The sequence below is a fragment of the Paroedura picta genome, chromosome 1 (assembly GCF_049243985.1).
Source record: "Paroedura picta isolate Pp20150507F chromosome 1, Ppicta_v3.0, whole genome shotgun sequence".
In the NCBI taxonomy this organism is placed as follows: domain Eukaryota; kingdom Metazoa; phylum Chordata; class Lepidosauria; order Squamata; family Gekkonidae; genus Paroedura; species Paroedura picta.
The window spans coordinates 33369143-33385487 of record NC_135369.1 but is presented as its reverse complement, the minus strand read 5'-3'; the positions used below and the strand labels follow the sequence as shown (position 1 = coordinate 33385487).

Here is a 16345-nt window from a genome sequence, read left to right as displayed (position 1 = left end):
GTAACTTCACAGACTCATGTAATCTAGATATTACCACGGCATACACTACAGTCACAAGATTTTTTTCACCCGTGAAGGGCTGCATCTGGCTTACCAGCCAAAGGTAGTGAAAGGAATCTCGGCCATGTTTGCCATCTGTTTATCCAGTATGAGGCTTGGTTCCAGCAGCACCCACAAGCTATGAACCTGATCCTTTAAGGGGACTGCAATCCCACCTAGAACAAGGGATAATCCATTTTCTGGGTCACACCAGTAGCACCTCCATTTTGTTGGGATTAAGTTTCAACTTCTTAGTACTCATCCATTCAAAAACTGCCTCTGGACACCTGTTCACAGTTTCCACAACCTTCCAGAGACCTTCTGGTAAGGCAAGATGGACTTTAGTGTCATCTGCATATTGGTGGCAACGCAGGCCAAATCTTTGGATGATCTCTAACAGCAGCTTTACATGGATGTTGAAAAGCATGGGGGACAAGATGGAACCTTAGGGAACCCTGTCGTCCAGAGGCCAAGGTGCAGAGCAGCAGTCTCCCATCACAACTGTCCGAAATCTACCCATCAGGTCGGACTAGAACATAGTGACATAGTGTCTCATATTTCTGGACTGTGCCAGTTTGCAAGCCACCTGTGACTACAGTGAGTCACAGTCGACCATGGCGTGGCAGAATGTGTGGAGAGCTGCTTCCCTTATATGTTGCTTGCACTAAAAGGTCATACTCACCATATGATTGACACTGTCACCCATGTGGGACAGAGGTGTGATGGGACAACTTGCCACCCACCCACGAAGCAGTCATGTTACTGGTCCTTTGCTGTTGACTCATAGATGCAGTGACACATATTCTTGTTATGTTGTACAGACCCAGTTCCTCTGTCTCAATTAACTGCTCTTTGTTATGGTCAGTCTACAATAAGGTAAAGATACAAGTGGGTAGAACAACTCGATGACATTAGAGTGTATATTGAGCTACTGAAAATCAGCATGTACTTTTCATAAATAGAATATTGATATAATGGTCTGGCTGACTGGCATTGGAAACCAGATGCTTGGCTATTTAGCGTGGATTTATGTCCTGCTTTCCTTCCTTCCTTGAGCTCAAGGCACTTTATGTAGGATTTCCAGGAAATCTCCTATAAAGGAATCAACCACGTCCATAACTTCAGCAAGGTGGATGTAATGTAATGCGTACATCTTCTGGGACAAAAATAAATCATTGGACCGAAAGAGTGAAGGGGATCCCCGCCCCACCCCGGCTTAAATGCCGGAAGGTCTTCCAACAGCGATGGCTTCCTTGTGCAACCATATCGGGATCCCAAGGGCTCAGAAGCCTCAGCCTCTTTTGCAAGCTGTGCCTTTGTCACAAGTTACAGTCCTCCCACGGTAGATCTTTCCACTGTAACAGCAGCGTCATGGGAAGGCAGCAGACAGGAGGAAGAAACTCTCCTCTGTGGGCTGTCTGCTGTGGTTATGACATCACCAGCAAGGGCTGGCCACAATGGGATGTAGCTTTTGAGAGCAGAAATGGTTTAGCAGGCATCTCCATCCGATAAGTCTTTCTGAAAGAGAGGCTAGCTGCGATTTTTTTGGGTCATCTTCTAAAGAAGATTAATAAATAGTTTAAAAAGAGCACAGATAATCAAGCTCAGCAAAGATATAAATAGTGAAAACATGCAGCTCTCTCACTCTACACATATCCTAAATAATAGTAAAATAAGATAGGTTTGTAATTCTTGAGGTTTCAGCACTGGTAAAGCTGTTCTGACCAAGCAGTAATATCTGGGCTCTCTTGGCCCCACTGACCTCACAGGGTGTCTGTTGGGGGTAGAGGAAAGAGAAGGCAAATGTAAGCCGCTTTGAGATTCCTTCTGGTAGAGAAAAGCAGAATATAAGAACCGACTCTTCTTCTTAGAGCTGTTCTTGCAGAGCAGTTCTTTCAGAGCTTTCTCAGCCCCACCTACCTCACATGGTATCTGTTGTAGGGGGAGGAGGGGGAAGATGTTTGTGAGCTGCTTTGGGATTCCTTTGGGGAGTGAATAGCAGGGTATAAAAAAAACAACAACTTTCCTTCCAGAAATCAACAGAAATATAGAAATAATTGATAGCCAAGCACTCATACCAAATTTCTAGATCTGGCTTTTATTTTCTTAACTGTTTGCCGTCTTTCCCCTGGTACCTCCGATTCAGCTGCTGCAGTTGTAAAAAAGATTGCAGTGAGCATGTGAGAAGCTGAATCTTGCAAGCAACATGGGGGGGAATTTGCAAGTTTATGGATGCTCCCAAGTATTTTTAAAATAGTGTAGTGTTTGCCCTTTTTTTTAAATCAATATAGGTGCTACAATATTAGATTCTTTGCTTGTCTCTGCTCTATAAGATCTAATTTCTGCACATTCAGCCGTTTGTGAAGCTCTACATCTGTTGCGTCATTCTTTGCTAAAAACTGAATGGATGCTTTGAAATGGATGGTAGCCATTCAGGCATGTTGGCCTAAATTTTGAAGCCCTTAGCCTGGCCCCTGACAACTGTACAGACCAATGTATAATAAATGAGTGGGACAAGGTGGGAAACTTGTGGTGTTCTAGTCCCAAGCAAGCCGGGGGAGTGTGGGTGTGAGTGTAATTTGTGAATCATGGTAGGTGTGGTGAGTGGGTGAAGAGTGGTGCTTGTTGTGCATAGCTATTTCTACAGTGTCACATTTAGTACGGTGGGTGTGGGCCAACAAATAGCGAACATATTTAAATGCACAATTCTTGTCTGATGCCTGTGAATTCATGTGCAAAACAGGTTTGGGGGGTAGCCAATGAGAGTGTTCTCTGTGGCTCAGCTATGAGTGGGATTTCAATTCCTAAGAGACTATTAGCATGATGCTAATGGAATGGACTAGCTTTCCAAAGAACAATGACATCACTGTGTCTAATCGGGTATTCCTCTTCCATATCTTCAAATGTAATATGGAATGTTTATTATTATTGTTACAGTGTATCACTTTAGAAGTGTGCCAGGGAGGGACTGGCAGCCAGCAGGGAGACTTACCAGCAGCAGGGGCGCTCTCTGGTGACATAACATTGCTGGTGATGCGCTGATAGAATCATAGAATCATAGAATCATAGAGTTGGAAGGGGCCATACAGGCCATCTAGTCCAACCCCCTGCTCAACGCAGGATCAGCCCTAAGCATCCTAAAGCATCCAAGAAAAGTGTGTATCCAACCTTTGCTTGAAGACTGCCAGTGAGGGGGAGCTCACCACCTCCTTAGGCAGCCTATTCCACTGCTGAACTACTCTGACTGTGAAAATTTTTTTCCTGATATCTAGCCTATATCGTTGTAGAAGTTTAAACCGATTACTGCGTGTCCTCTCCTCTGCAGCCAACAGAAACAGCATCCTGCCCTCCTCCAAGTGACAACTTTTCAAATACTTAAAGAGGGCTATCATGTCCCCTCTCAACCTCCTTTTCTCCAGGCTGAACATTCCCAAGTCCCTCAACCTATCTTCATAGGGCTTGGTCCCTTGGCCCCAGATCATCTTAATCGCTCTCCTCTGTACCCTTTCAATTTTATCTACGTCCTTCTTGATGTGAGGCCTTCAGAACTGCACACAATACTCCAGGTGTGGTCTGACCAGTGCCGTATACAATGGGACTATGACATCTTGTGATTTTGATGTGATGCCCCTGTTGATACAGCCCAAAATGGCATTTGCCTTTTTTACCGCTGCATCACACTGCCTGCTCATGTTTAGTTTACAATCCACAAGTACCCCAAGGTCTCGTTCACACACAGTGTTACCTAGAAGTGTTACCCATGTGTCCAGAAGTGACATCAGAGTATTGACAGGACATTCTGACATTTGGACAAGAAGTTTTAACCAAATGCCAAAGACAGCTTTTTCTTCACAGGTATATATCTAGTAACAGTGTTCTTGTGAGATTCCTCAGGTTTGCTGAAAAATCTGAAAACTTGTGTGTTCAGGCAGTGCTAACACCTCCTCTGTAGGATGCGTCATTGATCTGGGGCGTGGGGTGAGCATGGTGCCCAGGAGCTGCATAGAGTTCACCGCCATTGATGATGGGAGGGGGAAGCCTTAGCAGGCTTAGGATCTGGGCAGGGCAGGGCTTGCTGCTGTTGACTGGGTTCAGTGGTCAAAACTAACAACAACAATGATAACGACAACAACAACAAAAATAATGCATTAATAATACACTTCATTCTTATACCCTGCCCTTCCCAGTGGGTTCAGTGGAGGTAACAACAAAATAAAATATACAAAATAATGTTGTATACAAAGAAAATAATATATACATTTAAAGTTTAAATTATATTATTAAAAGCCACCTCCTTAAAAATCTTATAGAGGGGGGCTACATTTTTATTAGCAAATCAATATTTTGTGAGTGGGTTTCGTAGGCAGGGAGGCCAGCATTTCCTTCAATGTTAATTTCGTTGCTTCAGCCATAGGCCTGGTGAAACAGCTCTGTCTTCCAGGCCCTCTGGAACTGTAAGATCCTGGAGGGCCTTGACGTCACCAGGGAGAGCGTTCCACAAAGCTGAAGAAGCCCTGGCCCTGGCTGAGGTCAGTTGTCCTTCATTCAGGATGGGGATCCTGAGCAAGTGCTGATCACGTGATCTTAGTGCTCTTTGGGGAATAAAATGGAAGGGGTGGTCTTGCAGATATCGGGATCCCAGACCGGCTTTAAATGTAAGGTTCCCTTCGGTCAAAGGGAAAGAGGGGGAACTCAAGGGAATCATCATGCTTTTGAATTACCTTCACCTTGTGAGAGAAGCAAGGAACAAACCCACTCTCACAAAATGCAGGGAGACAGCAAAGAGAAAGCAAACTGAGCACCAAATGGAAGAAAATCCATGCAGAACAACAATAAAAAATCCCCGAAGCCCTGGAGATCTTGGTGTTTTTAGCATATAACCTTCTGAGTGAGCTCTGCCACAGCTTCTAATTTCTCATTTTGTGCACTCAAGAAGCTCTAAGAGAGCACTGGCAAACTTTCAGTTTGCACATATGTAGTGCTACCCTAGAGCCTCTTGTGGCGCAGAGTGGTAAGGCAGCAGACATGCAGTCTGAAAGCTCTGCCCATGAGGCTGGGAGTTCAATCCCAGCAACCGGCTCAAGGTTGACTCAGCCTTCCATCCTTCCGAGTTCGATAAAATAAGTACCCAGCTTGCTGGGGGGTAAACGGTAATGACTGGGGAAGGCACTGGCAAACCACCCCGCATTGAGTCTGCCATGAAAACGCAAGAGGGCATCACCCCAAGGGTCAGACATGACCCGGTGCTTGCACAGGGGATATCTTTACCTTTACCTTTTAGTGCAACCCTAAGCAGAGTTTTTTGCAGCCTTAGAAGCTTATTGACTCTGCATAGGATTTCACTTTTAGGACTTCCAGAAAAATCCATGGAAGTGACTTCCTCCAAAGGTCTGTGTGACCCCGGAGCTGGTAGAACGTCTTTCCACTTTTTCTTCCTGTTACTACCGTCATGTTCCCTTTTGCTTTCAAATCAGGAATAGGGCACTTAGGTACCTGCTTTTAATGTTACAGAGCAGAAATGGATCTATTCATTTATTAGCAATGGATCTATATCCATTTATTATTATATCCATTTATTATTATATTATATTATATATATAGCAAGAAGATACAGGAATGGGAACAATTGGTTTCATGACAAAGGTGCTCATGCAATCTACAGTTCTAACAAACAGAACTAACAAGCAGTGAATTCACCCCTTGATACTAAGCCAACACGCATAGAAGGATGGACTTTTCCAACCTTTGCAAGAAATACACCATAGCCTCCTACCCCTTATCTCTAAGACCACATATTCCCTGCCCAAAAGAAAATGGTGAATTTACAGGAACGCTGGAAGCAGAATTAGTCTAGCAAGTAAAATGGTGTGAAAATTCTCCATCCTATGCAGAATACGGCACTTTTTCACACAATTTGCCTTTTATTTTCATTGGCACAGAGCCCAAGAAACTATAGTGAGTAAAGCCAATATGGACCTCATGCACTTGGAGATGCCTTTTTGCAAAAACTTTAGGAAATCTAGGTATTTTAGGAGCCAGCTGCTGGAGTGGGCTGGGGTGCCTAACTTGTTGAAGTATCCTAAAGCAGTGGTCCCCAACCCCCGGTCCGGGGACCGGTGCCGGTCCTTGGATCAGTCGGTACCGGGCCGCGGCTCCTCCTTGTCCTCCCTGGCTGCTGCCTCAGGCGCTGCTCTGCCACTCTGCTGCTGGCTCACCTTTGGTGCTCTCCAGTGGCTGCCATGGCTGGGGCTGGGGCTCCCCCTTGGCGCGGCACTGCACAGCTACTGCTGGCAGTGCCCCCCAGCAGGCAATGGGAAGTCAGGGGCGCCAGCGGGAAAGCAAGTGGAGCAGGGGCTCAGGCACCGGCAGCGACGTCCCTCAGCAAACTACCCCCCCCCCCCCACCGGGCCTCAGTAAAATTGTCAAGCATTGACCGGTCCTCGGTGATAAAAAGGGTGGGGACCACTGTCCTAAAGAGCAGTCATGCCCCCCCCCAAAAAAGGATCTGGGAAATAACTGGAATCTGGGTTGGGAAATCACTGGGATTTGGCAGGTGGAGCCTGGGGATAGGGGAGGGATTTTAGCAGGGTATAACACCAGTGAGTCCAAACTGCAAAGCAGCCATTTTCCTGTGCTCCTCCACAGGAGCAAGGAAGGAGATGAAGAAGTTTGTTTGCTGGTTCTTTTAAAACTTGCAGTTACCTTTCACATTGCAATGGTTATCTGAATGCTTGTAGAAAAACATCTCAAAGACGGAGGTGTGAGGGGGGAACTTGGCCTTTCACTAGAATGTAGAGTCACGGGAAATTTGTGGCCTGGTGTTGTAGAATGCCATTGGCTGACTCTTGTTTCCTTGGTACTGGGGTGGGTGCGGCCAGTTACAAACACTGAGTAAGGCCAAGAAGAGGAAGTTGGATCGCAGCCAAAAACAATGTTATGCACCTTCCGGCTTTTTTTTTTTTTAGCAGTGAGATATGTAAACACTTCCCCTAGTGCATTAATGAACCAGCCATTGCCTAGATAAATGACTTTGAGAGTTCAGTCAGAAAGTCCCTGGTGTAAATGTCACCTCTAGCTTGAACTTGCAAGGTTGCCTTAAGTAAACCTGAATGGATTGCCTCTGCAGTTCTATAGCCTCCCTCAGTAGTTACAAAGACTACAAAGACATTATATATATATATATATACACACACACACACACACATATATACATACATACATACATACATACATACATACATACATACATACACACACACACACACATATATACGTGTGTGTGAGAGAGAGAGAACATGTTCAGAAAGTATATATTTTTCAGATTATGAAAAATATGTCATATTCTCTGTGTGTGTGAGTATGTTTTATGTGGTTTACATGACGTTCAGAACCCTACTGGTTTAAATTTTATATGTGCACATTAAAATATTTATATTTTCTTGTTTGCTATATCTTGACCAAACTGGAAGATTTTGGGTTAAGTTTGTTGTTTGGAGCTCTTGTGCTGTTACAGCTGATTTCCAGGTAACTGATTAGTTCACCTGGAGAAAATGGCCACCATGTAAGGTAGACTCTGTGGCATTGTATCCCAAATCATGCCCTCCTCAGTCTCTGCCCCCAAAATCTCCATGTATTTCCCAACCCAGTGCTGGCAACCCTATGTGGAACACTGTAGACTGGTTGAGGAAGAGAATGCCTCAGCAATGCTAAAAGACAGTGGTTTGGAACACCTTGCTAGGTTCCATGGAATGGCTGAAAGGCATATCAGGCAGCGTCTTTTCTGAAGCCAAGTCGGTCTGGAACATCTCAGAAAGCAACTGTCCATTGTAGGAACTGAAATGTCCTCCTTGGATTTGATAGGTATAGGAAAGTGTGGGGGAAGCTGGTATAGCGTAGCAGCTAAGAGAGAATGAACTGTGATCTGAAAGGTTAGTGGCTGGAATCTGATGTCTACAGACTTAGTAGTCATCCCACGCAAATCATTCTTTCTTGACTTCAGTCCCCAATATGAGGATGATAATAATAGGGGTTCACTTGACACAGCTGTTGTCATGACTGCTGTACTGTGTGGTGTTTTATGGGGTTCAAAACGGTTCATGAGTACAACCACAGTCATTTTTACAATTATTTTCTCAAGAAAAGCTAGATTTGAGTCCAGCAGCACTGTAAAGACAACCAAGATTTTTTTTTTGGGGGGGGGGGGGCCTTTTGAGAGTCAAAGCTCCCTGTATCAGAGCTTTGACTGCTAAAAGCTCATATCCCAAAAAACTTGCAGGTCTGTAAGTTGCTAATAGACATGAATCTAGCCGTTCTAGTGCAGACCAACATGGCTACCCCTGAAACTTTCTCAAGAAGATTGATATTATTAAATTGCAGGTTGAAGGTTCAGTATCTATACTGCCCCTCCCTCCAATGACCTCAGGGCCTATGTGGTCCTCTCATCCCTCATTTTGCCCTTTTTGAGAGAACAACCAGCTTAAGATCATGCAGGGAGATTCATAGCTCACTGGGGTTTTGAAACTGGATCTTCCAAGTCCTAGTCCAATATTATAACCATATCTTCATACTGATATTCCTGGATTATGTGCATTATCTGTATCTGTTTCACATGAAGATTTAGCCTTGGTCATCCTGATTGGTGACCTTCACTGGTACAGAGAGCAGAGAGGCATGTGACCCTGATTGAAACTCCTGAAATTGTCTGTAGCTTTTGATACCGTCAGCCATGGTGTCCTTTGATTTCATGGACTGCATTTATAGATTGATGTTCTGTTAGTTTGCCGGGAAATTCAAATATGTGGCGATTAAAGATTATTATACCTTTCCCACACCTTTGAGCTGTTCTGCAGGGTGTCACAAAACTGTTTTACATCCTTATATGATATGATGACATCATTGGGAGAGTTCAGCTGGAGTTTTGGGTAACATAATTATCACTGTGCTGATGAAGTCAGTTTTCCCTTTACATCTGAATCAAAAGTGGTTATCTTGCCCTTGCCTGAAAACAGTAATAGATTGAGTGATGATGACACTCAGTTTGGGTAAAACAATTAGTTGTGGTGGGTGGTCCTGTGACTTGTGAAGTGGATGCTATGTCATCTCCCCAAAGGAAAAGGATTGCATTGTGGTCGTTCTCATAGGCCCTACTCTCTTCCGAGAATTGTGGTGAAAGCAGTGGTGGGCATGCATTCTACAAGATTTGGCTGTTATGCCTTATACAGATGAAAAAAGAGTGTTTTCTTGAAATAGGAGACTGTGTGATGCGTCAGTCCCAAGGTATAAACTTTATAAATGCATTCTGAGCACTGTACTTGAACCTATACATTTTCCCTCAGGCTAAGGTTACCAGCCTCCAGGTGAGGCTTGGAGGTTTCCTGGGTTACAACTGATCTTCAGCTTGCAGAGACAAGTTCTCTTAGAAAAAATGGCAGTGCCAGACGATAGATTGTATGTAGTACCATAGAATCCAGGACAGACTTTCTCAACCAGGGTTTTATGAAAACCTGGAGTTAAAAGGTAAAAAGGTTGAGAAACCCTGATCTAGGAGACATGGAAGTGCTAGAGTGACATTACATTGCCGCTGAACACCTTTTTCTTCCCATATCTTGCCACCCTCAGGCACTGCCCCCAAATCTCCAGAAATGTCCAAGCTGAGTTGGGAATCCTGTTTGGTGTAGTGGTTAGAAGTGCGGACTTCTAATTTGGAGAGCCGGGTTTGAATCTGCACCCCCCCACATGCAAGCAGCTGGGTGACCCCCCACCTCGCCATGGCACTGAGAAAACTGCTCTGACCGAGCAGTGATATCAGGGCTCTCTCAGCCTCACCCACCTCACAGGGTGTCTGTTGCGGGGAGAGGAATGGGAAGGCGATTGTAAGCCGCTTTGAGACTCCTTCAGGTAGAGAAAAGCGGCATATAAGAACCAACTCTTCTTCTTCTTTATGCAGTAGTGTTTGTTTCACTGTGTGTTTTTAATGTGACCCTCCATGCCACCCAAGTTATTGGGTGTCTATATTATAACTCCCCAATGCTTGTATCTCACATCCCCTTTTTATTATGGGGGCAAAAATCCTTGCTAAGGTACTGCATTATGGGGTAATGCATATGATGTGCTTAGTTAAGTGCTATAACAATGCAAAGTATTGTTATCTTGTGCCATTAAAGGAAAAATTGAGTGCTTATCGTGCTCTATTTTATTCATATAATAGGAAGTGGAATTTAAAAATAGCCCAAGAGATGAGCTTCCTCTTTTAAGTAGTACATGTTTTTAAAAAAGCATTTTAAGGATGTAACAGTTCTACATATACTGTGATGTTGCACATGCATTTTGGGCACATAGAGGCTTCCCATTCAATTTGGAGCTGCCTTTCTCCATTTAAGTGAATGAGAAAACCTTCCTGCCACTAGGTGATAATTCAGCAGCACAGTCTGTTGGGAAGTGCTCCTGTTAACAGAACAGTTCCATTTGAGAGGATAAATGTTTTCCCAAGAACTATGCAGGTTTGTGTTTCTGTACAAGCAACGCTTTCCCCATGGAATGAGGAAAGCCTCCTTTATACAAACTCAACCATTAAAATATGATGATGAGGTTTGAAGGTAGAAGTGAGATTTGATAGTAGGACAGTGTGTTGGGCTTACAGGGCATTAGAAAACAGCTACACTGTGTATTAGCAGTATTCTCAATTTCACAGTTACTGTACAGTGATCAAATAGTTATTAAAAATTGAGCACAGGAAGTGTCACATCCCACTTGTATAGGTAAGTCCACAATTATGACGTAAGGATTTGGTCTGTGTATGTGTGAGTGGGTTTTGTGTGTGTGTGTGGGGAGGGCTTACTATAATACTATGATCTTATCAGAGCAATATGTACTGATATGCTTTTTAAAAGTTCAGTGTTGCTGAGCTGAAATTTAAATAAAATGGCAGTTTTTGAATATCTTCCTTTGGCACAAGAAGGTGCAATTTTGCCTGACTCCCTTTTTACTGCAGACTTATCCCATGTAGCTTTTTGACCACATGAGTCCCAAAATCCCTAGTGTTGACTTTTGGGTAGTCCAAAGGGGCCCAGCCTTTATTTTATACCAGCTGAGAAGCTGGTGGGATCTAGCCCCTACAAAACAGGAAAAATTGTTTTATATATGTAAGAAGCATTTACAAATATAAAAATGATGATAGCTTTAAAAACCATGAATACATTCACAGTATATGCTTTAGGATGCTTTGGGCTGATCCTGCGTTGAGCAGGGGGTTGGACTAGATGGCCTGTCTGGCCCCTTCCATGATTCTATGATTCTATATGAGGGGGTGGGGTTATGTGCATGTGCATGTGTGCGTGAGTTAACATTTATGTGCCCTTCCTCAATATTTGATTTATATGTGACACTGGGCGTAATAGACTTAAATTAGCTAGCAAGACTTTGCCTCTCCCTGAAGAATCCTGGAAAGTTCTTTGCAAGAGGTGATGATGGTAGGAAATAGCATCAAGTTGCAACTGAAGTGGTTCAGAAATGGTTCACCGTTGCTTGCCTCTTGCATCGAGACCCTGGACTTCACAGGTGGTCTCCCATCTGAATATTCACCAGGGTCAACCTTGCTTAGCTTCTGAGATCTGATGAGATCTGAATATCCTGGGCCACCAAGGCCAAGGTTTCAGTGGGGTAGGGATCTCTAAAACAATTATCAGCATCTCAGTTCCCAGAATACATTGGGGGAGTCATGACACAAAGTGGCATGAAGCTATGGCACTGTCTCTGTCAAGCAAAAGTCCTCACTTTCCAAATATATTTTGGTTTCACAGTGTCCCAAGAGCAGTTGCTAGCCATTGAAGAATATGACCTCAACGTGGTGCGACTCTGCTTTCAAGCTTTCCTCCCTAATGAACATGGCAATTTCACGCTGGCTCTTCCTCCAGTCATCTCAAACCCTATTTATGACAACAGTGAGTATTTGCAGGCTGGATTGTTATTGAAAGCAAAATGTGGAAACTGTGACAGCCGCCAGGCACTCTGTGTGAGCTTGGCCTCTGGTTGTTCTCATTGTTATGGGTAACTTTCATGCATTACTTCTCAAGTAGGGTTGCCAGTCTCTAAGTGGGGCCTAGAAATCTCCTGGGATGACAGCTGGTCTCCAGACTACAGAGATGAGTTCCCTGGAGAAATAGGCTGCTTTATTTATTTTATTTATTCATATTTTTATACCGCCCTCCCCGAAGGCTCAGAGCGGTTTACATATAACTGAAACTATAGATGAAACCATACATATAATAACATTAATATTAATTGATAAACCGGGGGACAGTATAACATAACAGTGTATCATAACATAAACATAAACATAAGGTGGTAACTTGAACAGGTCCAGGAGTCTTAGTGGGTTTCTGGAGGGAGGAGAGGGGCAGGGGCCCTGCAGATGTTGGTTGGTTGGCCTGGCCTCAGCCAAATGCCTGGTGGAAGAGCTCCCTTTTGCAGGCCCTGCGGAACTGTTTTAGTCCTGTCAGGGCCCTGATCTCCTCTGGGAGCTCATTCCACCAGGTGGGGGCCAGGACAGAGAATGCTCTGGCCCTGGTTGAGGCCAGGCAAACTTCTTTTGGGCCAGGGACCATTAGCTGGTTTGTGGTGGCGGAGCGTAAAGCTCTTTTGGGGGCATAGGCAGGGAGGCGGTCCCTCAGGTACACTGGGCCCTGACCGCGTATGGCCTTGAAGGTAATTACCAGAACCTTTAACCTGATCCGGAATTCAACTAGCAACCATTGCAATTGATGTAGTATGGGCCAGATGTGGGATCTTCACGGTGTCATTGTGAGGATCCTGGCTGCTGCATTTTGGACCAGATGTAGTTTAGAGGGTAGACTCTATGGCAGGGGTGGCCAAACTATGGCTGTCTAGATGTCCATGAACTACAATTCCCATTAGCCCCTGCAAGATGTTGGCAGGGTCTCGTAGGAATTGTATTCCATGGACATCTGGAGAGTCACAGTTTGGCCACCCCTCTCCTATGGCATTATACTCCACCTTAAAATTTGGGGATGCAGCAGGAGACAGCAGGGAAGGAAGCTGTGTTCTATGGGAAGACATTCTGACAGTGGAAAAGCTCTAGTGGACTCTAAGCCACTCCCTGCCCAGCCCCACCCCTGTCTTCAAAATGGCACACTGATTGAGGCTGTTCTCTGCCACTGCTGCATGTTGCTGTTCTTAAGGCTTGGATGAAGAAGAGTCGGTTTTTATGCTCCATGTTTCTTTAGCCTAAGGAATCTCAGAGCAGTTTACAATCACCTTCCCCTCCTTTCCCCACATTTGGGAGGTTGGTGGGGCTGAAAGAGTTCTGCGAGAAACTATGGCTGGTCCAAAGACACCCAAAAGGCTGCATGTGGAGAAGTAAGGAGTCAAACCCTTGGCCACTCTTAGCCATGACACCATGCTGCCTCTTTTTGGAGAGCTTGTTTGCAAACAGAATGTCAATTTAGATAAACTGCTATGGTGATTTGGAATCTGTTGGGCCTGTTCCTAAAAGGAGTGTCCAGTTCGCAGACACATGCCTATCTTGGGTTGGATTTCCATTTTTAGGAATAGTACACTTGGAAGGTGGGGGCAATGATTCTGCCACCACCATTTTAAAATAGTTTAAAAATGTCATAACATGCCCCTACCCCACAGCTATTTCAGCACTTGAAAACACATGGGACGGGAACAAGGGTGCTCTCAGTGGACCAGCTGACACACTGAAAAGTGAGCAGAGAAAGAGTTGAACACGCATGCCCTCCCAGCAGGTTTTTGAGGAATATGTCCCCTTGCAACACATACACACACACACACTTGTGCCACTATGATTTATAGACATTTAAAGAGATGGAAGTGTGACCCTGAGAGTGAAATGCATTGCTCTGGGCCAAGCCAGATCTTTTCTCCTGACTCTGCCTTAAGAGACCTGCTGCCTCTTACAACCACTTGTGTTTCAGTTAATAACTGCTATTTTTGCATCATCAACCCTCCAAATAACACACTTCCTAGCAAGACTTCCTCTTTCCTTCCTCTTGTACTTTAAAGTATGACTTACAGTAATGGTCCCCCTCTCCTTTTCTTTCCCCTGATTGTTGCTTCCTGTTTCTGTCTAGGAGCTCCAAATTCAGCAGAACTGAGAATCTGCCGTGTGAACAAGAATTGCGGAACTGTGAAAGGAGGAGATGAAATTTTTCTTCTGTGTGACAGAGTTCAGAAAGGTAATGGGCTTCCTCCAGACTTCCTCCTCTCTCCATTGAGAGGATCCTCTCTGCAGTCCAGTGTTGATGCAGAAGTCTAAGGGACATTAATTAGCCCGCTGGTAGTAAAGCGGACTACAGACTCAGCCTAGGCATGGCACAAGATAAACTGTTGAAATGGATTACTGGACAATTTTGGTTTGATTTCCTGCTCAGCACCTGGCCTGATTTTGACTAGATGGTCAAATAAACAAACAAGAAGCAGCAAGAACTGAAATTTGTTTTTCTCTTAGAATCATAGAGTTGGAAGGGACCTCATGGGTCATCTAGTCCAACTCCCTGCACTGTGCAGGACACTCACAACCCTATCGCTCACAACCCTATTGTTCATCCATTATAACCTGCCACCCCCTTAAGCATTGTCAGAGAATCAATCAGAATCGACAGATCTGTGCATCAGCTTTGATCATGCTGGTTTTCTTTCATAACACTTCCAGGGTCTGTGTACGGAAAAGGCATACAAAAGGCAGGTAGGTTCTAACATCCAATGACAAATGTGCTGTAAAGAAGAAGACATCTGTGGCTTCTCAGTACATGTACATATAACAAAATAGTCATAGGCAAGCTTCACACTGGTCAAGCAGTATTGTGGCTACAAGTTTTAATTGGTTTAATCACCAGTTAATCATTTAGAGCTGCACTTGTTTCGGTGGTAGAGACCAAGTGTATTGGATGCAGGAGGGGAAGTAAGAGCAGAGTTTAATTTTTTGGGAAAGTGTTGTGGTTATGATGGACTTCTACTCTACAATAAATGAAAAAGAAATGCTAAAACTCAGAAGGATCCCAGGGTTAGTGGTATTGTTCATGGTTTGCATGCAAAAGGTCCCAGATTCAGTCTGTGGCATCTCTGTGGGCAGTGGTTCAGTGGCAGAGCATCTAGGCATGCAGAAAAATCACAAGTTCAATTCCTGGCATCTCCAGTTAAGGGGATTGGGTAGCAGGTGATGTGGAAGGCCTTGACCTAGGGAGCCTCTACCAGTCTTAGAAAGTACTGATTTTGATGGATCAGTGGTCTGATCCAATGCAAGACAATGGCAAGTGAGTTCACTTAAAGGATCACAGATAGCACAGATATTGGGCAACACATCTGGTGGGCAACACCCTTTTCTAATTCAGACTCTGGAGAGTTGCTGCAGTTGGACAATACTGAGTTAGATGGCCCAACAACAGCTTCATAAGGTCCGTGGTTTTAACTGGCAGTCATTTTTGTGCATTAAATTGTAAATTCTCACATCATTCCTCAGTATCTCGGACATAAAAAGCCCCTATGCACATGCACTGAAGTCTGTTAATTGGCAGATAATGAATCAATTGGCAATTATTTCATTGACCTTAGTTGCCATGGCTTTCCTTACACTGTATATAGAGAATCTGAAGAGGAGATCCCTCAAATGGTTTTCAGTACAATCATTTTATTGACTTTTGCTCAAGATGAGACACCACATTTTCAACAAACCTGTTCAAAAATGTGTTCTTTTTGGCTAAGGACCAAAACAAATATTATTAAGATCAAGTATTGGTGAGTAAACAGTAAAAATCCCATATGTAAGCAGCTGAAATTCAGATTATAGGAAGAGAAAAAGTTGTAGCCCTTCAAGCCATGTTTGGTTTTGCTAATTGAAAGCAGCCTCCCTGAGCTATTAGTAGTGGCAAGAAAGAGAGAGGGGATGAATGAACAAATGAAAAATGGTGTCCTTTTAAACCACTAATGACCCTAGAGAAAATGGAGGCTGTATGGCATTGTGGGCTGCATGGTACTGTACCCCAGGGGTCCTCAACCCGGGCCGTGAAGGCCATGGTACTGGGCCGCTAGTGGCCACGCCTGCCTCCCCCCTTGCAGCGAGAGGGGGAGAAAGAGGTAGGCGTGGCCACCGGCACGCCAGCGACCCAAACGCGCACACGCGGAGCTGCCATGCATGCGTGTTTGCGCCCCCTGCTGGCGAAAACGCACACGCGCGGCAGCTCTGCGCATGCGCATTAGCGCCACCTAGTGGCGAAAACGCATATGTGCGGTTACTGCACGTGCATGTTTACATGCGGCGGCGGCAGCC

General features: G+C 44.5%; 1 protein-coding gene across 3 annotated transcripts in view; it reads left to right on the top strand.

Annotated features, from left to right (window-relative positions):
• The window catches only part of REL (REL proto-oncogene, NF-kB subunit), a 57224-nt gene that overhangs the window by 27158 nt on the left and 13721 nt on the right, over window positions 1-16345 (top strand). For all 3 annotated transcript variants that reach the window (XM_077333071.1, XM_077333090.1, XM_077333080.1), the window contains exons 5-6: window positions 11838-11978; window positions 14151-14255. In XM_077333071.1, the coding sequence (XP_077189186.1) occupies window positions 11838-11978; window positions 14151-14255 (246 nt within the window). The remainder of the gene's footprint in view (window positions 1-11837; window positions 11979-14150; window positions 14256-16345) is intronic.